The sequence below is a fragment of the Ostrea edulis genome, chromosome 2, assembly GCF_947568905.1.
Source record: "Ostrea edulis chromosome 2, xbOstEdul1.1, whole genome shotgun sequence".
Lineage (NCBI taxonomy): Eukaryota > Metazoa > Mollusca > Bivalvia > Ostreida > Ostreidae > Ostrea > Ostrea edulis.
In genome coordinates this window covers 48709752-48732741 of record NC_079165.1, presented here as the reverse complement: position 1 = coordinate 48732741, position 22990 = coordinate 48709752, and the positions used below count along the sequence as shown (strand labels likewise).

The 22990-nt window shown below is 36.0% G+C and overlaps 1 protein-coding gene across 3 annotated transcripts in view; it reads right to left on the bottom strand.

The window, feature by feature from the left end:
* Nucleotides 1-22990, bottom strand: part of LOC130051764 (cardioacceleratory peptide receptor-like) — a 65280-nt gene that overhangs the window by 23856 nt on the left and 18434 nt on the right. For all 3 annotated transcript variants that reach the window (XM_056154387.1, XM_056154389.1, XM_056154388.1), the window contains exon 2: nucleotides 7554-7689. In XM_056154387.1, the coding sequence (XP_056010362.1) occupies nucleotides 7554-7689 (136 nt within the window). The remainder of the gene's footprint in view (nucleotides 1-7553; nucleotides 7690-22990) is intronic.

Here is a 22990-nt window from a genome sequence, read left to right as displayed (position 1 = left end):
AAAGCACTAAATAATCACAACTAGGTACTGAAAATTTTCGCCCCAGCCCGGGGTCGAACCAGCGACGTACGGCCAAATGGACTTACGCACTGGTTTGACAATCTTGCTAGTCGGTGGGTGCCGTACGTCGCTGGTTCGACCCCGGGCTGGGGCGAGAATTTTCAGTACCTAGTTGTGATTATTTAGTGCTTTATAGATTAATTAATTGATTTTCACATGTATCGTTTAGATCCTAGGGGTAAACGTAAGGTTGGGTGTTATAATTGTTTGTTTGTGCTTTATATATATATATATATATATATATATATATATATATATATATATAGTAGTCAGTAGTTATTCTTTTCTCTTTGAAAAAGTTCAAGTCCTGAGAGTATACTCTGTATTTTGATTTAAAGATATCTCTTTAATATCAATTATTGGGGCGTCCTTTACACTGATTTTGACTACGGATTACTTCGTTTACCTGCTAAAAATATAGGGTTCACGGTGGGTGAGACCGGTCAACAGGGGATGCTTACTCCTCCTATGCACTTGATCCCACCTCTTGTGTGTCCATGGACCCATGTTTGCTTACTCTTAACTTTGTATTTTTATGGGGGTTTTGAGATTGATCACTTTGTTATCTTCACTTTTCTAATATAGCCATTAATGTAATGTAAGACATGACTTCTGAAGGTTTGCTGAAAGATCTTTGTCGTAATATTCTGTGCCTTGAGAAAACTGAATTAAACACGTTTTCAAAAAAGGCCGGAGAAAGGGTGAATATATACTAGCGGAAAAAAGAAACTGTGCATTATTTAATATATGAAAAAATGATAAAAAATAACAATGAACAAATTCTATTTTTTTAATACTGTTAACAAATGTATTCGTTACAACATTTCATAATCCATTAATGCTAAGGGTATCACATGGCGCTGAATAATTTCGTCCCGATAACATATGCCAGTGAGATTTCCACGTACTGTTATTCCACCCCACACCATAACGCCCCAACGCGACGATACACTCTACAACGGCCGTCACTGCTATCCAAATGAAATCTGGATTCATTAGTGAACAGAATATTGGTCCAATCCTGCATTCTGAATCGCAGATGTCGTCTGCACCACGCTAGTCTAGCGATACGATGACGTTGAAGCAGTATTGGGTGCACCGCTGGACGTCTTGGTCTGATGTTGTGTTCTCGCAGACGATTACGCACAGTTCTTGGACTGATTGATCGAAGTCCAGGAATGCTACGATCAGTCAAACTTGCTGTCTAGAAACGATTTCTCAGGTGCACAAGTCTAATGTGGTTGTCCTGTCGACGCGACGTCACATGAGGACACCCAGAACGTGGTCGATCCCGAGTGTTACATGTACCAGATTGTTGGAAACGTCTCCATAATGACTGGATGGTGTTCCGATGAACTCCAAAGTGTCTTGCTACGATATTTTGTGCCATTCCGGCTTGAAGCATCCCAACAGCACGATTACATTGGTTTTCACTGAGTCTTGGCATGACAGAAGGGTAAATTTTGTCAAAACTAAAGTGCTTTCCTTAACGAATAGTGTCCAAACAAACCTTTTACACTTCTTACTCCAAACAGTATTGGCCAGTACGAACACTTCAATAAACAACATGTGTTCACTAACCATAAAAAAGTCCGTGCATCTGAGTCGGGTACTATCCGATATTGTTAAAAAACATCAACCTTTATCGATTGTTTAGATTTTATAAATATAAACAATAAATATAGAAAAATTATACTAAATTTTATAATGCAGTTTCTTTTTCCCGCTAGTATGCATAATTTCACGAAAATCTAAATTAACCTATTTATGAAAATATAGAAAGTACACAAGGATTTATTGAACCTGTTCTTGTTTTACAAGATGCCGAACACCTTACTTGGACTCTATTTCGTTAGGATTGGATGAAGGAATGCTTTGAACCTTCCTTCCGTTGTCAAAAATAAATAAACAAAATAAAGTTTTGCTAAGAATCATTAATAGTATTAAAAATACTTGTAATTTAAGATACATTTCTCTTATTTTTAATATATTGAACAACACGGATTTATTCCAGCACAACCGCAAAGCCTCTTAACCGAACGCCTCCTAGCGGTCGGTAATACAGATGTAAGCACTCCGACTGGGTCAAAAAGGCTTTTAAAATGACCGTCGGTTGTGAAGTACAGGTCAGGAAACCATTAAAACTATCATTAGACACATGGATTTTCATTATCGAATTGATATGAGAATGTTATTAGAAGCTGATAGGATAAACTATTATTAGACACACGGACTATCGTATTGATGTGAGAATGTTATTAGAAGCTGATAGGATAAACTATTATTAGACACACGGATTATCGAATTGATGTGAGAATGTTATTAGAACCTGATAGGATGAATATGTCCATCTGTGTACACGTGAAATAAAGAAGAGCCAACAGGACCAAGCTCATTGCGAGTAAAACGAATAAGTCAGATTTCTTTCATTAAAAAATAAACCAATCCGTTTTTAAGGTCATATCCAAAAGACTCCCCATTTCTAATACCGGATGATTGGGACAGTCACTTCCTTAACTAGATGGTAAATGGCTTACGTTTAACTTTTTACAATTCAATTTCAATTCTTTATTGTCCTTGAGTTGTACAACTCATTGAAATAACGCAGTGCCGAAATCAAGACTGGAACAAGGAAACTCACGGTTACAACTACACTGTAGCCTTTAATAGTGCGCGTTCTTATCAAAAGTCATGATTTCATACATGATAGTACAAAATAAAATAACCATTCATTTCACGAGCTCATTCGTTGTTTGACTAAATAAAATTATTCCATATTGAAAAACATCTTCTGTATGAGATCCTACAGTCAGTGGTAATTGTCGTCTGTATGAGATCCTACAGTCAGTGGTAATTGTCGTCTGTATGAGATCCTACAGTCAGTGGTAATTGTCTTCTGTATGAGATCCTACAGTCAGTGGTAATTGTATGATATCCTACAGTCAGTGGTAATTGTATGAGATCCTACAGTCAGTGGTAATTGTATGAGATCCTACAGTCAGTGGTAATTGTCGTCTGTATGAGATCCTACAGTCAGTGGTAATTGTCTTCTGTATGAGATCCTACAGTCAGTGGTAATTGTATGAGATCCTAAAGTCAATGGTAATTGTATGAGATCCTACAGTCAGTGGTAATTGTTGTCTGTATGAGATCCTACAGTCAGTGGTAATTGTATGAGATCCTACAGTCAGTGGTAATTGTATGAGATCCTAAAGTCAATGGTAATTGTATGAGATCCTACAGTCAGTGGTAATTGTTGTCTGTATGAGATCCTACAGTCAGTGGTAATTGTATGAGATCCTACAGTCAGTGGTAATTGTATGAGATCCTACAGGCAGTGGTAATCTTCTTTATGAGATCTTACAGTCAGTGGTAATTGTCTTCTGTATGAGATCCTACAATCAGTGGTAATTGTCGTCTGTATGAGATCCTACAGTCAGTGGTAATTGTATGAGATCCTACAGTCAGTGGTAATTGTATGGGATCCTACAGTCAGTGGTAATTGTCGTTTGTATGAGATCCTACAGTCAGTGGAAATTGTCGTCTGTATGAGATCCTACAGTCAGTGGTAATTGTATGAGATCCTACAGTCAGTGGTAATTGTATGAGATCCTACAGTCAGTGGTAATTTTATGAGATCCTACAGTCAGTGGTAATTGTATGAGATCCTACAGTCAGTGGTAATTGTTGTCTGTATGAGATCCTACATTCAGTGGTAATTGTATGAGATCCTACAGTCAGTGGTAATTGTATGAGATCCTACAGTCAGTGGTAATTGTATGAGATCCTACAGTCAGTGGTAATGGTATGAGATCCTACAGTCAGTGGTAATGGTATGAGATCCTACAGTCAGTGGTAATTGTCTTCTGTATGAGATCCTACAGTCAGTGGTAATTGTCTTCTGTATGAGATCCTACAGTCAGTGGTAATTGTCGTCTGTATGAGATCCTACAGTCAGTGGTAATTGTATGATATCTTACAGTCAGTAGTAATTGTCGTCTGTATGAGATCCTACAGTCAGTGGTAATTGTCTTCTGTATGAGATCCTACAGTCAGTGGTAATTGTCGTCTGTATGAGATCCTACAGTCAGTGGTAATTGTCTTCTGTATGAGATCCTACAGTCAGTGGTAATTGTCTTCTGTATGAGATCCTACAGTCAGTGGTAATTGTATGATATCCTACAGTCAGTGGTAATTGTATGAGATCCTACAGTCAGTGGTAATTGTATGAGATCCTACAGTCAGTGGTAATTGTCGTCTGTATGAGATCCTACAGTCAGTGGTAATTGTCTTCTGTATGAGATCCTACAGTCAGTGGTAATTGTATGAGATCCTAAAGTCAATGGTAATTGTATGAGATCCTACAGTCAGTGGTAATTGTTGTCTGTATGAGATCCTACAGTCAGTGGTAATTGTATGAGATCCTACAGTCAGTGGTAATTGTATGAGATCCTAAAGTCAATGGTAATTGTATGAGATCCTACAGTCAGTGGTAATTGTTGTCTGTATGAGATCCTACAGTCAGTGGTAATTGTATGAGATCCTACAGTCAGTGGTAATTGTATGAGATCCTACAGGCAGTGGTAATCTTCTTTATGAGATCTTACAGTCAGTGGTAATTGTCTTCTGTATGAGATCCTACAATCAGTGGTAATTGTCGTCTGTATGAGATCCTACAGTCAGTGGTAATTGTATGAGATCCTACAGTCAGTGGTAATTGTATGGGATCCTACAGTCAGTGGTAATTGTCGTTTGTATGAGATCCTACAGTCAGTGGAAATTGTCGTCTGTATGAGATCCTACAGTCAGTGGTAATTGTATGAGATCCTACAGTCAGTGGTAATTGTATGAGATCCTACAGTCAGTGGTAATTTTATGAGATCCTACAGTCAGTGGTAATTGTATGAGATCCTACAGTCAGTGGTAATTGTTGTCTGTATGAGATCCTACATTCAGTGGTAATTGTATGAGATCCTACAGTCAGTGGTAATTGTATGAGATCCTACAGTCAGTGGTAATTGTATGAGATCCTACAGTCAGTGGTAATGGTATGAGATCCTACAGTCAGTGGTAATGGTATGAGATCCTACAGTCAGTGGTAATTGTCTTCTGTATGAGATCCTACAGTCAGTGGTAATTGTCTTCTGTATGAGATCCTACAGTCAGTGGTAATTGTCGTCTGTATGAGATCCTACAGTCAGTGGTAATTGTATGATATCTTACAGTCAGTAGTAATTGTCGTCTGTATGAGATCCTACAGTCAGTGGTAATTGTCTTCTGTATGAGATCCTACAGTCAGTGGTAATTGTCGTCTGTATGAGATCCTACAGTCAGTGGTAATTGTCTTCTGTATGAGATCCTACAGTCAGTGGTAATTGTCTTCTGTATGAGATCCTACAGTCAGTGGTAATTGTATGATATCTTACAGTCAGTAGTAATTGTCGTCTGTATGAGATCCTACAGTCAGTGGTAATTGGTCCAGTGTAGTAAATGCAGTCTACTGTACTGCAAGGTTTCCAAGCAACCAACTTGAATCTTCTCTTGTGTTATCATGCGGCATTGAAAATATTAATTAGAAGCATAGACTTTGACTCCTACGCGAAAGAAAAAAATTCCAACCGACTTTCATCAGAACTACCCATGGGGTTAATACAATCCAAGTATTAATCGTTCTCAATTTATTAAACAATCTGGACGGACATCAATGACGGTGGCATGGAAAAAAGTAATTTGATGGCATTCACAGATATGGGTAGTTAGAACAATGGTGACTAAATAAACAGGAATAATGTCAATATGAAAATGCTCATCTCATGTATTGGTCATTTCAAGCAATTACAGTGAAAATATAGATAATTCTAAACATGTAGTACGTGTTCCCTAATAACTCATCAACTATGCAAGAGCAGGTGGATGGACCGTGGTAATTACAAGATTTCATTGCTCAGGTGAAAATTGATATACATGACTTTGGTGGGAAGAGTCTAACCTTGTAAAATTTAATTACTGTTAAGGGAGAAAATAAGGTCATATATTATTATAAACATCAGTTAAGGTTCATTATCCTCTCAAACATGAAAAGATATGTGAATGACCATTGATAGGGTTTACCAATATCTCAATGGAAAGTTACAACAATTAGAGACCAAGTTAGCAAAATAAACACAATTCCTCGGGTCTCCATGAACAAGAAACACAGGTGCTTTCTTTGATGAAAAAGTTTCAAAATAGACAATTTAATAGATCCCCTTGAACAAGAAACACGAGTGTTTCATTTGATGAAAAAGTTCACTATAGATTGATTGATTGTATCATGTTTAACGTTCCTCTCGCGAATTTTTCACTCATATGGAGACGTAGTTCACTTTAGATGGACAAATCATTCTGATCGTTTGAAAACGTTCTAGAGAATTTGTAAATCTTAGGTTTGCGACAAAATGATGCGGACATCCGTGCCAGACAGACTATAATCGGAACGGTGCACTTCAAAACAAAACTCACTGTAATTATTTGGCTGAAATTCAGAATATAATCTGAAATCAATTCGTTTCCTTCCTCTATAAATTCCAAGGAAAATGATTGGTAATACTTCGATTAAAGTAATCCAAGACTCGAAACATTTCTAAATTACGCCATTTTGTTAATTTCAAATAGAATGCAAGTTACAACAATCTATCAAATGATTGAATATGTTTATGACAGACAACGTTAATAAACGATGGAGAAATCGTTGTTTAAGGTATTCCATGTATAATGAAAGGATAATGAACAGTTTTGAAGGATTTAGATCAACATAAATGTTTATTGTTAAATAATGATGAAAGTGAAGCAGATGAAATTCACATGACTGGTAAATGATTAGAAGCTGACCTTTTTGCACTTAAGACTTTTTGGAAGAGTTGTCTGCCCTTTGTAAAATCAAGAAAAATCTAATTTTCTAAAAATGTGTGTGGTCAATGATTAATTTTATTTCATATTTTCACTAAGAGAAAGTGTTTGTAACTTTCTACCAAGAGATTTGTGTGAAAATATAATTTCTTTTTAAAATATTGTAATAAAACATGCTTTTCCCATATACTTCAATGTTAAATCCTAGGTGAAATAAATCAAGCAGTAAACAAAATTTTGAAAATTCCTACGGTGGATTATTTTTATTTGATGAACCCTTCAAAATGATACCATGATTACAAAAATTCCACCATCCATTTATTAGATATGAAATATGGTCATTACACATTGAATACCTTAATGGAGATGATTTGTTCATGTTACATAATCTGTGTAACTGGGAAAAAACCCATCTAAAACAAGGATGAATTGTTGTGAGAGAATTCATGAAATTGCACGTTTCTTATTCAATTTTGAAATCTTTAAAAAAAAAAAACACCAAACAAAGTTTGTCAGAATATACGAGTAAACAAAGTAATGGCGTCATTATACCTGCTATCGTTTGTCAGAATATACGGGTAAACAAAATTATAGCGTGATTATACCTGCTATCGCCAAATTTGCTATGAAGATATTCATTCGGGATCTTTTCTTTCTCGTCATGTAAATCAGAATCAGTACTGTGAGGTTGCAGATGAGAATAAAGAGGAAGAGAAGGCAAAGAAAAATCAATTGTTCCGTCTGAAATGTAAAACAGTAAGTTGTATATTAGGCGATAATTATTCATAAAATGGAGAATGGTTGTTACAAAACATAATGGAAATATACGGTATTTAATGACGGAAATGTCAATGAATTGTTTATGATAACCTTCAGTTTTCGAAAACGAAGAGAAGCGATGTGGAAATAAACGTTTCAAATTATTTCAACACATAATATGTCCCGGTGTTGTAGCGTAGACTTTCCCCCCGAAAAAACGGACCCGGGATAGATCTTCCCCCATAGGGGAAAAAGCTCCCCAGCATATAATTTTCCCCCATGTACAAAGTCAGTATAGAATTTCCCCATGGGCGGAAAAACCGCCCTGGTATAGAATTTCCCCCTCCTGTTTCCGGATTTCACCGACCGGACTCTTTTTCTTCTCATGTAGAAGATTTTGAATAAATATAGAATGAAGCAAACCCATGCAATTGAAGATAATAATCAATGAAATTTGTTATTTTTGCTATAAAGAGGTACATGTTATCTAAAAAAGAAACAAATATGTGCTGTTAAATTGTTATAGTTTAATGAAATAGATATGCGCTCATTGATATTACGATATTCATAAAATAAAGGAATTTTTTTTGAGATGTTGAAGTTGGGTTTGCACGCTTAAAACACTTTGAATTGCATATAGTAAATACAATATGCTTCCCAAAAGACTTTAACGATGGTCAATATCATTAGGGGGTTTTCGTAAAAAGTCGACTAAAAGATATACAATTAAAATATCTAAAAAGTCTTAAAAGATGCACTGTATAAATAAAAGTAATTTAATTTTCCCGTTTATTTAAATTCGAAATTTTAAATTAAGAAGACATTAACTTCTTCCCAATTTCACTATTTCAGATGTTAGATACTGGTAGATAACAGCAAAGACTTGAGATATATTCATGAATGAATTTTGATATACCATTACACGATTTGAATAATTTCCTTTTTTTTAAAAACAACAACATAAGATGATGATTGTGATACACAAGACCTTGCTCAAAATTAAAAAAAAGATAATAAGAATTCCTGGGTCTAGATAAGCAAGATAATTCTAATAATAGAACTGGAAACGGATACATAACTAAAATGTAAGAAGGGGGAAAATCGTAGTCATTTAGGGGGAAATTCCATAATAGGGCGGTTTTTCCAAGGGGGATTGGACCCGGGGAAATTCTATGCCAGGCCCATCTTTCCGGGGGGAATGTCTATACCGGGCCCGTTCTTCCGGGGGGAAAGTCTATGCGGGGGGAAATGCCATGCTACAACACCGGTATACTAAAGTTTTGAAAAATGGTTTCTTGGATTAAAGAAAATTTCCGTGTAGTAGTTTAGATTTTGACTATAAAGAGCGAGATGATTTTTGCATGCACTATACTGCGCAATAAATGACATTGAAAGAGTCATTAATTGTTTTTTACATTGTAAAATGTTTTGACAGTGCTCACGGTACAAGAAATCATTCGGGAGTTCATAACTCACAAGGTTTGTTTATACAAGTAAAAAATTAGTAGTATGTCTCCGTTGCATTGAATAAAGAAGACAATGATCCAAGTTATAATTCAGTGTTAATTATAGTGGTTTTGTGTTCCTCCCTAATGTAAACACTGTATTAGCCATCATAGTTCTTTTACTTCACCCAGGTAACGTCTATAATTAGGAGAGTGTTTGTCTAGACATGACTGATATTGTGCTGGAGATTATATAAGCAACATGGTTTGCCAAATTGAACAGTTTTACTAGTCACATTAGAGAAAATATCATCGATCACAGATACACAATATTCTACAAATATCGTCAGAATTTGATGCCCCTGTAGTAGAGCAAGTCCTCCTATCATATTGGAAAAAAGTCAACCAATGTTATGTATACGTGTTATAAACTCGTAGTATTATCACCAAGACTACGGTATGAGTTTGTAGATACATGTACATGTACATTGGCAGGAATAGCACAGATTTTAGCATCATTAGGCATTCCCATGGCATATTGAAATTAATTTTAAAAAAAAAATTCTAAGTTACATCAATTATTTTGGTACATCGGTAAATGTTTATTTACTGTTTGGTAACTACTTTCCAAATTCCATGATTTGGAACATTCACGAAAACTTAAATTAAAATGGAAAACGTTTTTATTCCAAATTGTAGTCAGATGTTGCGTGCTGACCTCGTATAGTACAATATTGGTATTCACAAAAATCTACAATAGGTTTCGATGCAAAAATTAGAGGTTATACAAGTATATTGATATTTAGAATTTGTTATTAGTAAAAATATTTTGGTTACCAGTAATGTAATTTACAGACCATAGGTTTTAATGGTATGGGTTTTGAAATAGCTGAAATAAGACATTGATAAGCTATACAATAGGTAACTATTGTTTTACCATTAGTATCATATAATTCATTATATATACATATGTTTTCAAGCTTACAAAACAGATCGACCAAGTTTTTTTCCCGCAAGCATTTCACGTGAACAACAACATCATTCATCTGCTCCTTCAAATAGCTCTCACCCCTGTACCAAAAGAAACAATTGGATATCGAATAATTACTTTATCTGCTCATGCAAATTATTCCCCTGTGCCCTAACGAAACCACTGAATCTTGAACTTCTAGAATCGGTCATCTAAAATCGACTTAAGATTTTGCTTCGTGTGAGCGCCTTCAAAATTATTCTGGAGGAGAGTTTCACAACCAACGAAAACGTAATAACAACCTTATTAGTAATCCGTATATTTAGCTGACCTGTTTTTATATTCTTATGAAGCAGAATTTATTCAAAAACTTCTACGTGAGAAGAAAATATCTCTTGCTGTGGCCTTCAGAGCGACATTTAGATATATCGACGACGTTTTATCTATTAACAATAATAATTTTCATTGATATGTCGATTTGATATATCCCCGTGAACTCGAAATAAAAGAGTCGTCCACTTCTGCTTCATACTTTAAGGTATTTTATTGAAAATAGATATTAACGACAAACTAACAACTCAACTTTATGATAAACGGGATGATTTCAGCTTCTCCATTGTCAACTCCCCAAATTTATGTAGTAATACTCCATTATCATCTACATATGGTGTTTATATTTCTTAACTGATCGATACACAAGAGCTTGTTCTGTGTATGATCAGTTTTTAAATCTAGGCAGGCTACTGACAATCACGTCGATGGTGCAGTGGTTTCAACAGTCTCTTTCAAAATCAGCATTTTGCATATTCTATGGTCGTTATAATAATCTAGTTTGCCAATACAACCTATCATTGGGTCAAGTGCTGTCTGACGTATTTCATACCAATTGTTAGGCCGTTCTTGGTACAATGAGTTTGACTACGGATAATTCCGTTTACCTGATCAAGATATAGGGCTCACGGCGGGTGTCACCGGTCGACAGGGGATGCTTACTCCTCCTAGACACCTGATCTCACCTCTGGTATATCCAGGGGTCCGTGTTTGCCCAACTCCCTATTTTGTATTGCTTACAGGAGTTATGAGATTGACCACTGTTCGTTATCTTTACCTTTCACAATATGAATGGAAAACATAGAATGCAAATGAATCTATACAATACAAATGAAAAATATAGAATACAATTGGAAAATTATACAAACGATTTATATAATATGAATGAAAATTACACACTTCATTTAAGAAATAAGGTATCATTTAAAAATATTTATTGGGATATAAATACGGGTTGGTCACGTGATCAACCCGTATTTATATCCCGATAAATATTTCTAAATGATACCTTATTACTTATATTTACATTTTTGGTCGGTAACATTACTGAATTGTGTTAACAACACGTTTCCATACATTTCAAATTGTTGACGTCCACAACGAAGCGTCATAGATGTTCAAAATGACGACGACACAAAACAAAGTTCTATAAAATGAAGAACTGTTTTAATTATTAAGACGCTAGAAAGCAAGTATATCAACATATACTTATACATTAACTCGGGAGTATATAATGGAAAACTCTTCCATATGTCTAATTTTAGGGGGTGGGGGAATTATGATTTAAACGGGGATGCGCAGTGTTACACTTAGAGTTGTGATGCGCTTTGACTTTTGAAAAGTGAAGACGTTGAAGACCGACTTTGAAAGATATTCTGTGGATATTACGGAGTTAACAGAAGAAGACTGAGATGGAGGAACATGAAAAACAGGGCGGCAGTCGTCAGGTGTAGGCAAATCATTTATAGACAGGACAGAGGACGCAGCTCAGATGAATCTCCGGAAAGAACTGAACATCGCAGAGAATGAGGAACTGCACGAAGGTAAGGGACGGTTTGGATTTGGATATGTAATTGTTGATAAACATGAGCTCACTGAACGCTTCTTTTGACTCGATAATTTTTTGTATTAGGTTTTTAACGACGCCTCGCTTCGATGTCCCGACATAAACTTGGAAACCGACATCAAGCACTACTAGGCTGCTGTGGCACGGAAGCAGTGTGGTGTGTAGGTCTTAATGCACTTTGACGACTTATCGGCCATACATCCTGTGAATGACCTTTTTGCTAAAGCCTAATGTCATCGTCTAGCAGTAGGTACAATTCCGCATCACCGATGACCAGGCTAGGAGGTTATAAAAGTTGGCTCGAGCTCCAGCTCCAACTCTAGCTCGAAAACAAGATTTGGAGTATGGCTCCAAATAATTTTAGGTTATGAAAACTGGCTCAAGCTCTGGCTCCAAATCAGGCTCGAAAGTTGTCTTGAAATTTTGAGCCAGAGCACATACTCGAAATGTGGGTTATAAAACTTTTGAGTAAGGAAATCATACTCCAAATGGAGTATGCCATACTTAAATCTCGAGTAAGTTCAATAGCTTACTTGAGATTTAAAGTATGTACTCAAAGTGTCGTTTGCTTTTATAAAAATGGCTGCATGCCGACAAATGCCAATTAGGAAACGTGCTCCACACAATATCAGAGACAGATCATGCAACCCTTTAGAAGAATTATCTGCAGATGATGTTTTTGCAAGATATATATTCCTACCACACACCATTTTGGATCTCTTGCGTCAGCTGCCAGACATATCGTCTCCAATTCAGGGGAACCTTCCAATTCCACCCCTCCTTCAATTACTATTAACGCTGAGATTTCTATGTTGGATTTTACAGATTTTATAGGGCTTTAAATATGTCCTATGTAGTCATTTTTACTATTTTCTGTCATTTTTAATGTGAAATTTATGAAATAATGCAAATTTTAAGGGTTTTGGAAAAAAAATAAGTTCTCCCAAAAAAAAAGTTATTAGATAAATCAAAATTTTGTCATTAATTCTCTGAGAGTAAAAGAAATTATTGCTTTCTTTGTCGTTTACATTTTTCTAAACAAGATACCATGATTTACCTTAAATTCTATAAGTTTAGGGGGGGGGTGGGTGGGGGGGGGGGTTACTGTCCCTGAAACGTTCTACTTCCCCACTTAAACGGTGAACGCAAAGCGGGATATTTCGGATTTTACCCTTGATTGTACTTATTTTATAACAAAGGTAGGGAATATATATATATATATATATATGTGTGTGTGTGTGTGTGTGTGTGTGTGTGTGTGTGTGTGTGTAAAAGCACGAAAACCCAACAACACCCTACTTTCTTAAAGTGTCGGATCTGAGAAGATACAAGGCCAGTAAAGAAATTTATAAAAGCACCGAAAAGGCAGTTTATCAACAGTGTATCATTCTTGTTACCAATGTAGTTTATTGATACTTGTCGTTTTTCGTGGTGTGTGTTATTTGTTTATGTAATATACGTCTCTTCATAAAGACGCGGGTTGTATCGAAAATTTGAGTTTTAAATAACCAACAGTGTCGTGGCCTTTTCAGTGCGCTTATATATATATATATATATATAAAGCACATAAAATTTCACTTTATTTGAATACCCACTTCCGCCCCTACCCGGGGTTGAACTCACGACCTGCGGAACCAAATCTCCTGGCAGCATGTAACCAGCGCGCTAGACCGCTCGACCATCTAGGCAAGTCTAATAACTTGTTTTCGATGACGATGGAATTCTCGCCACGCTGTCACACGCTACACGGTCATTGAGAATGGAAATGGGATACAGTTATTTAATGTACATTTAAGAGGATCATATATGATACACATTGCATTGAAATATTTCATATATATATATTTAAAGTCTCTTTTTTTGGAAGTAAAATACAGAAAAAACTCTGAACACTTTGTTGAAATATTACGACCGTGTTACCGGTCTTCTTCAGTCGAAACACGACTATATATATATATATATATATATATATATATATATATATATAATCGATTCGGGAACTGAATGTTCTACAGTTCTGAATACATCTGTATGTCTATTTCTCATGAAATGATCGTAAAAAGGGTGGTATAGGTACCTCGTGTTGATGCCTGAACGCTTCTAAATAGTATAAAAGGTTCATTCCCACGTACATTTTGTGTAATTCACTATATTGCAACTACATGTACAGTATATCGACCTGAGGAAATAATCTCAGAATTAATGTATGTACAAAATCGTGTCACCATGAATTACATTTAGATTGTGCAATATAGATTTGTATATATTTGATGCGGATAAAACTGTTTATTGTATACTGAACTACACGTATATGTAGGACAGAAATGTACGAGAAAAATTACATCTTTATATTAGAGATTGATTGATTGATTGTATCTTGCTTAATATAACGTCTCGCTCGAGAATATTTCACTCATATGGAGACGTCACCAAGACCGGTGAAGGGCTTTAAATTTAAGCCTATGCTCGACGCTTACGGCCATTGAGCAGCGAGGGTTCTTTAGCGTGCCACACGTACTGTGACACAGGACAACCGTTCTTAAGGTCATCTTCGAGGACCCCTGACATTCACACCTGTTGCCGAGCGTTTGGCGATGGAACTGTCACTACCTGTTTTAACGACTTAGGTCTGTCGCGGCCGGGATTCGAACCCCGGCCTTCCGCATGCGGGGCGAACGCTCTAACCTCTCTACCAAACTATACAAAAGTTTCAAAGGTTGGGGAAAGGAGTAAATACATTTATTGACAATGTCTTTCATAAACATAGGCGTAAAATAATCAGAAATACTTGTCAAATCAGTTTGAAATTTTGGCACGATTGTGCATTGAAATGTAGCATCAAGTTACTTTTTTAAGATAGCGGGGGGGGGGGGGGGGGGGGGGGGGGGGGGGGCTTAAGGAAAAAGATGACTTGTGTAAAATTCTTGTGAAATGAGACAAAATAATAATAATAATAAATTGTGCTTTTACCCAACCCTGTAAATGCAAAAATGATAATTGGGGGGGGGGGGGGGATTGTTGGGGGATGTGAGGTATTTATTGATTGTCATAAACTGTCTAATTTTTGTACATGTACCAGCCAGCACTCGTCCTGTGCAACGTGTGCATGTATACATAAGGGTTGAATTCATAACCGCAGGTTCTTACATTCTTCTCTCATTCAGAACTAACCCCCCCCCCCCCCCCACACACACACACACACTTTTAAACCAAACAATAATTATGTTTTGTAATATAATGAAAATGATTTATTCTATTTTGGTGAGTGATCTGCAATTTTCCTTGAATTTTCACAGTTGATAATCCTGACATTTGAACTTTATAAATTAAATTTTTGATATAAGAAAATTAAAGTTTACTTTCATTCTTACGCACACGTTCCTTTTTCATTTTTGCCTTGCTATGAAGATCGATCCTTTCACTTTGGTGTAACGGCGATTTGTGAACGGTGAACGCAAAACTGTAAACGGAGAGCGAACGGGAAAATGGTAAAGTATCTAATGGACACAGACTACCAATTATTTTGCTATACATTCCTTTATAACATAAAAATTAATATAAAAAATCCCACCGCCTCAACTTACTTGAAATTTGACACAGACTTAGAGCAATTTAGGTCCAAAAATATTCGTGAATTTCAGGAAAATCCACCGCACACAAGTCCTGTTATGACACTGCAAGTAACCCCTACCCTGCATATTTCCCTTTCCCTTTGAGAAGCAGATAAAAAATGGCCTATTTACACCCTTTCTACTACACACTTAAGAGCAGAATTTCCCATTATTATAATTTTTTAATTTTTTTTTCAGACCCTCTTCTTTCCATCTATGCCCTATAATAAACACAAATCCACCCCACATACATCCCCAAGAATTTTTAAGAAAAAAAACCCTCTATTTATAAACGGGCACTACAATGAAATAGGGGTAAAATTAGTAGGCTGTAACCTAATGTTTCAGGGATTGTAAATCCGCCACTGGCTATACAGCTCTGCAGACGATAGCGAAATTTTATGTTGTAAATGTCTATGATATATACATGAAACACAGTAAAAATGGTAATATATATTTTACAGAAATTACCTCTTATTCAACGAATGTTTCTTTTTAAAAAACATTTAGAACGTTTTAGCAAAGTACTGGCACTAAATAACTCTTATAAGGATTGGAATATTGCTGTGAACTGCCGTCAACATAAACACATGGGCGCCGCCATTACGGAAGAAGTCTTTAAAAAAAGGCCGCTTGTGCAATTAAAAAAGTACTCCTAGGAGTACATACTCGGAATGTTTTATAACCTTAGAATCTGACCACGTACTCCTAGGAGTATGATTTTGAATTCGAGCTAGACTTGGAGCTGGAGCCCGAGTCAACTTTTATAACCTCCTAGCCTGGGTGAAGTTGTAGCAGACGAAATTTTAGACATACATTAGGCCTAGTAGGCTAGTAACTAAAGACATTGTTTACAGAAATGCTTTTATCAATTATTGATGAAAGTCCACTGCTTGGAATACAAATAAAACCGTAAATACATTTTGTGATGTTGATTTCATCTATTGAAAGATTTCTGTAGTAAGTGAGAGCGATTGCTAGATGTGTATTGCCTTAGTAAAAGTAGTACCTGTTACCTACTTTTAACAAATGTTCATACGCACAGCCGTGACCTCTGTTGACCCCGTAGTAGATTTATCCAGAAATAAATACGTATTGCTCGTAATAGTGTTATGTAGGAGAAAACAGTTGCAAATGTAAATATATGAAAAATACAGAATACAAATGGGAAAATATATATTACAAATGATTTATTGATTACATATTGTTTAACGTCCCTCTCGAGAATCTTTCACTCATGTGGATACGTTACCATTGCCAGTGAAGGGTTGCAAAATTTAAGCCCATGTTTGACACTTATGGCCTTAGAGCAGGGAGGGATCTTTATCGTGCCACACTTGCTGTGACACGGACCCTCGGTTTTAGCGGTCTCATTCGAAGGACTGCCCCATATAATCACCTCTCACGACAAGAAGGGGTACTGAGGACCTATTCTAACCCGGGTCCCTACAGGACTACAATACAAATGGAAACGTTTACGATACAAATGGAAAATTATACATTACAAATGGAAAAGATCAAATATTGCAACGTTTGGCATGCCATAGATTTGCAAGCATCACCAGGTAGTGTATATTCAAATGATGGCCCCAGGGATAGGGTGGGGGTGATTGGGGAACAAACTTTTATATTCTAATACATAACGAAACATCTTTAAAAACATTTTTCTTTACAGCAACAGTGTCATGATTCGTCATATCCATATACATGTATAAACATCCGCCAATAGTGAAGATTTAAGTCTGTTCACTTCATGTATAAACACCCGCCAATAGTGAAGATTTAAGTCTGTTCACTTCATGTATAAACATCCGCCAATAGTGCAGATTTAAGTCTGTTCACTTCATTTATAAGCATCCGCCAATAATGCAGATTTAAGTCTGTTCACTTCATGTATAAACATCCGCCAATAGTGAAGATTTAAGTCTGTTCACTTCATGTATAAAAATCCGCCAATAGTGAAGATTTAAGTCTGTTCACTTCATGTATAAACATCCGCCAATAGTGCAGATTTAAGTCTGTTCACTTCATGTATAAACACCCGCCAATAGTGAAGATTTAAGTCTGTTCACTTCATGTATAAACATCCGCCAATAGTGAAGATTTAAGTCTGTTCACTTCATGTATAAAAATCCGCCAATAGTGAAGATTTAAGTCTGTTCACTTCATGTATAAAAATCCGCCAATAGTGCAGATTTAAGTCTGTTCACTTCATGTATAAACACCCGCCAATAGTGAAGATTTAAGTCTGTTCACTTCATGTATAAACACCCGCCAATAGTGAAGATTTAAGTCTGTTCACTTCATGTATAAACACCCGCCAATAGTGAAGATTTAAGTCTGTTCACTTCATGTATAAACACCCGCCAATAGTGAAGATTTAAGTCTGTTCACTTCATGTATAAACATCCGCCAATAGTGAAGATTTAAGTCAGTTCACTTCATATATAAACAGCAACAAAAAGGGATAAATTTTTACATGGCAATGTAAGGAAATTAATCTGAATCAATAATACACTTTACCTGTGTTCATACAAAATTAACATTCTATACGGTTAGTGAGATAAAACAAATCATTTTTTGCCGCTGTTTGAATGTTTCTTGTGGATAAAATATATAAAGTATATACACTGGCTGCGCTCGCCACAAGGGTAGCACCGTAAAGACATCATTATAATGATGATTTATTTTTGAAAAAAAAAGTTTTTAAAAATGTGTTACTTTAAAGTCAAATTTTCATCCATTGCAATCAGAATATGTTCTACCGTCTCATAGACGGTACTAGTGTGAGTTTTATAAAATATTGATTGATCGATTGTTTGTTTCAAGTCACGTGGAGAATTGTTCACTCGTGAAGACGTGAAGTACCGCAAAGTTAGACCTATGCTTAACGCTCAGGGCCGTAGCAGTGAGGGGCTCTTTATCGTACCAACGCCTGCCGCGACACGGGACCTCCGTTTTTAAGGTTATATCTGAAAGATCTGTGATTCTCACTTCTAAACGCCGAGCGTTTGACGAAGGAGTTTATAAAAGAAAATCTAATGCTGAGAATACTGAGTAATGTGTGATCAGAATTGGCTTCTGATTGATGTTTATTGCCAACAAATAGGAGATACGGTTAAGAAGGAGTCCTGTTAATGAAAATTTGTGTGTCCAAAAGCTACACAGATCATAACTTGATGATTGACATTCCCGGAACATGAATACAGTACCGAAAACAGACTGGCGTAGAAACATCAATAGATTTTCTAATCGAAAACAACCAGTTATTACATCATATGACTTGCAGTTCTGTTAATGAGCAAGAACTTGTTCTTTGCGAGATGTGTTATAGAAGTGCATGGATGCAAATCTTCTGAAGGTCTTTCAAAACAATACAGCTTAAAGATTCTTTCAGGAGACTTACACAATTCTCACCTATCTTTAGAGCGCACTATTTCATTGACTCATAACAGACAGACGTCGATTGATAAGTTCGCATAACGTTCTATTTGTAAAATAAAAAGAAAATATTTGACAAATTAATCTGTGATAATAGGTATTTTCTAGTTAACAAAAAGGTGATTTTTCTTCTGCTTGAATATATTTTCATACTTGAAGCTTTCTAAATTCATGTTCCGTACTGCATATGAGAATATGTACACATAAGCCATGATTTCGAAGAGAACGCAAGTTTCAATTCCCTCTCAAAATTCCACTGTCTGGTTCATATTTCAAAATTCTACTGCCTGGTTCAAATTTCTGCCTGGTTCATATTGCTTTCAATTATTTATATACATAATCTATTCAGTGGTAATTTCTGTGGAAACTAAGGTGGGGGTGGGGGGTTAGAGAAATACCGAATGTAAAAAGTTTCTAGATTGGACCTCAATTTTGGTTCAGGATTGGACCCTCTTTTTATCTTTATTTTCAAAATCCTAGGTAGGTGAGTAGTAGTGACCGTACTTCAGGTGACTGAACCCGTGCCAATAAGGATGTCTCCAGTTGAATCGGGAAATATCAAAGTCGAATATTTTCCCCTTATCCAATGCTTGACCGCTCAAGGTTTTTTGCAGTTTCTGATCATGCATGCGCATGTACACAGTGCATCTATTTGGATAAATTGCATTCACAATTCAATATTTATAGATAATTATATACAAGCAAGATTAATACTCGATAACATACATTTTGGGGGTGATACGGGTATGACATGCACAATCCAAAATAGACATTTGATTACACAAAAAATATATACATATATATAGAGGGAATATAGTGCAGCTTTCAAACTTTGTTGTCTCTTCGGGATTGACAATTATTCACCGTCACTTTGCATGTACATACATGCGAGAGAGAGAGAGAGAGAGAGAGAGAGAGAGAGAGAGAGAAGTCCTATTTCGATGTACAATGTCATTCGACAGGAGGAAAGAACATTGATCACTAAGTGTTAGCTTACAAGCATTCATGAATTTCAACTATTTAAAAAAATTGTATTTACAATATAGTGGAAACTTACAAGAGTGAAATTGGTGATCATATTTGAATTCAATTAGATTTTTTAAAAAAAATTAATAGTTTGGGTTTGGACATAAACAAATTCAATTGTAAAGTACTAAAAGTCTCTCAAGTTGCACGAAACTCTAAGTTTAACAATTCCTTCTTGATATTGTGATATACAGGCAGGTAGCATTGTTTTTTAAAGTAGGGGAAGGGTCAGCCGGGGTTCACTTCGCACTTTCATTAAATTGTTGACAAGCAATAAAATACTTCTGTCCAAATCTCATTATCTTATAAATCGTTGGAAGGGGGGCATATTAGTTCACTACACGTATTCTTCAATTCAGCACTTCCCGTGGGGATCTGGGTTAGAATAAGTACTCAGTAGCCCTTGCTTGTCATAATAGGGCAGTCCTTCGGATGACACCGCAAAATCCGAGGTCCCGTGTCACAGCAGGTGTGGCACGAAAAAGATCCCCCCCCCCCCTGCTCATAGACCGTAAGCGCCGAACATAGGCCTAAATTTTGCAGCCCTTCACCAACAATAGTGACGTCTCCATATTCAGTGAATATTCTCGAGGGGGACTTTAAACGATATATGTAATTCATCAATCAAATCAGCACTTAAAACATCAACTGCCTTTACTACTTTAAAAAATGGGGAGGAGGCAGCAAATCAATAGAACTTTGCATGTAGAAAATATGGGATTTGTGTGTTAAAATAACGAAAAAGTAAATTGTAAAAAGGGGATAGACCAGGCACCCTGCCCACCCCAACCCCCTGTTTTAGCGTGCCTGGTATAACAATCACACAAAAAGATTTCTTCAGTAGAATTCAATTATCTGAGTACCATAATTTAATTATATAAGTTTCTTTCTTTGTATATGTAATTAATGATTATCCACAACAATCAGCAAATTTCATATTGAATTCCTATAAAGTCAGACAGAAAAAATAACGGGGAAACCTGTACATGTATTTTGTTGTCTTTCGGGGTTTTTTTTTTTAGAGGCGAAGAGTCGCTAATTATCGTTTTGTCGTCTTTTAACCTCGAAATAACGAAAAGACGACAAATATTAAAAAGGCACAAATCAGTCACCATCCCTAATCAAATTTCATTTTAAAAGTAATCCTGGAAACACTCTGTTTGAATTTGTGAATTTTAGCGCGCTATTTTGCATCTGTATCAATCTCGATCACTTGAAAGTTTATCATAACATAATGATGTTTGCACATAACATAATGATGTAACCACATAACATAAAGAGGTATCGACATAAAGTAATGTTGTTACCACATAACGTAATGATGTAACCACATAACGTAATGATGTAACCACATAACATAAAGAGGTATCGACATAACATAATGATGTTACCACATAACGTAATGATGTAACCACATAACATAATGATGTAACCACATAACAAAAAGAAATATTGACATAACATAATGATGTAACCACATAACGAAATGATTTAACCATATAACATAAAGAGGTATCAACATAACGTAATGGTTTTACCACATAACGTAATGATGTAACCTCATAACATAATGATATAATCACATAACGTAATGATGTAACCTCATAACATAATGATATAACCACATAACGTAATGATGTAACCACATAACATAATGATGTAACCACATAACATAAAGAAGTATCGACATAACATAATGATGTAACCACATAACATAATGATGTAACCACATAACATAATGATGTAACCACATAACATAAAGATGTATCGACATAACGTAAAGCTGAATTACACTATAAGGCAGAAACGGCGTTCCATAGTAGGACATTTTGGGTCTGTCTGTCTGGAATACTTAGTTCCGAATGATATCTTTAGAAGTCATGAACCTTGTAATGAAATTTTATGTAATGAATCATGAATCCTCATGGCGCAAATACCGGTTGCGGGAGCTCAGTGGTAGAGGGTTCGCTTCGTAATCGGGAGGTTGTGTCTTTGAGCCCCGCTCGTGCCAAGGTCGCGTCAAACCTAAGGCGTTTACATAGGTAGTGATCGCTCCTTCGCCAAACGTTCGGCACTTAAAAGAGAAAAATCACGGGTCTTTTGGATATGACCTTAAAAACAGAGGTCCCGGACGTGTTGCAGCCAGGCGTTGGCACGATAAAGAAACCCCACTGCTACAGCCCTAAACATAGGTCTAAAGTTATGGTACTTCAGCTACAACTGGTGACGTCTCAATATGAGTGAAAAATTCTTGACGGGACGTAAAACAAACAAATAACAATAACCATGGCGTGCATTTTGCAGGAATCATGTAGACGAAGCGGATTTTCTTCTTTACATTTTGTTCTTTACATTTTAGCTTCATCGCTTGTTTTTTACAGAAATAGCTTACGCAAATATCGAGTCAAAGCTTCTTTCAAAGACAATAAACTAATGATACTTAGTGTCTTTTACCTATCGATATATATTTTGCCCTAAACTGTTTATATTTATATAAGAATTCACAATTTTAGGAGGTAGGATACAACACACAGTGTTTTCCACTTTTATTACAAATAATTATGTACTAAATAAATAAATAAGAGTCCCTCCCAATGTCTAAATATTAATCAGCCGTCAGACGTAAAATTATCAATTGTTTTGTTCATAATTCCTACTCAAATTGTTAATATAATATTTTTTAATATCCTATGTATTTACATTGCCTGGGCCCATTTGAAGCCCCCCCCCCCCCCCCCCCCCCCCGTTCTATTGGTGGCCACATGGTTTACAGTGGATGAGGTACAAGTATATGCAATTGTTGGTTTTACAGGAGAGTTGAACCAATAGTTTATAAGATTTGCCTGTAGTGAAGCATTGGAACGTTTCTGAATCACGACTAAATTTGCAAAGC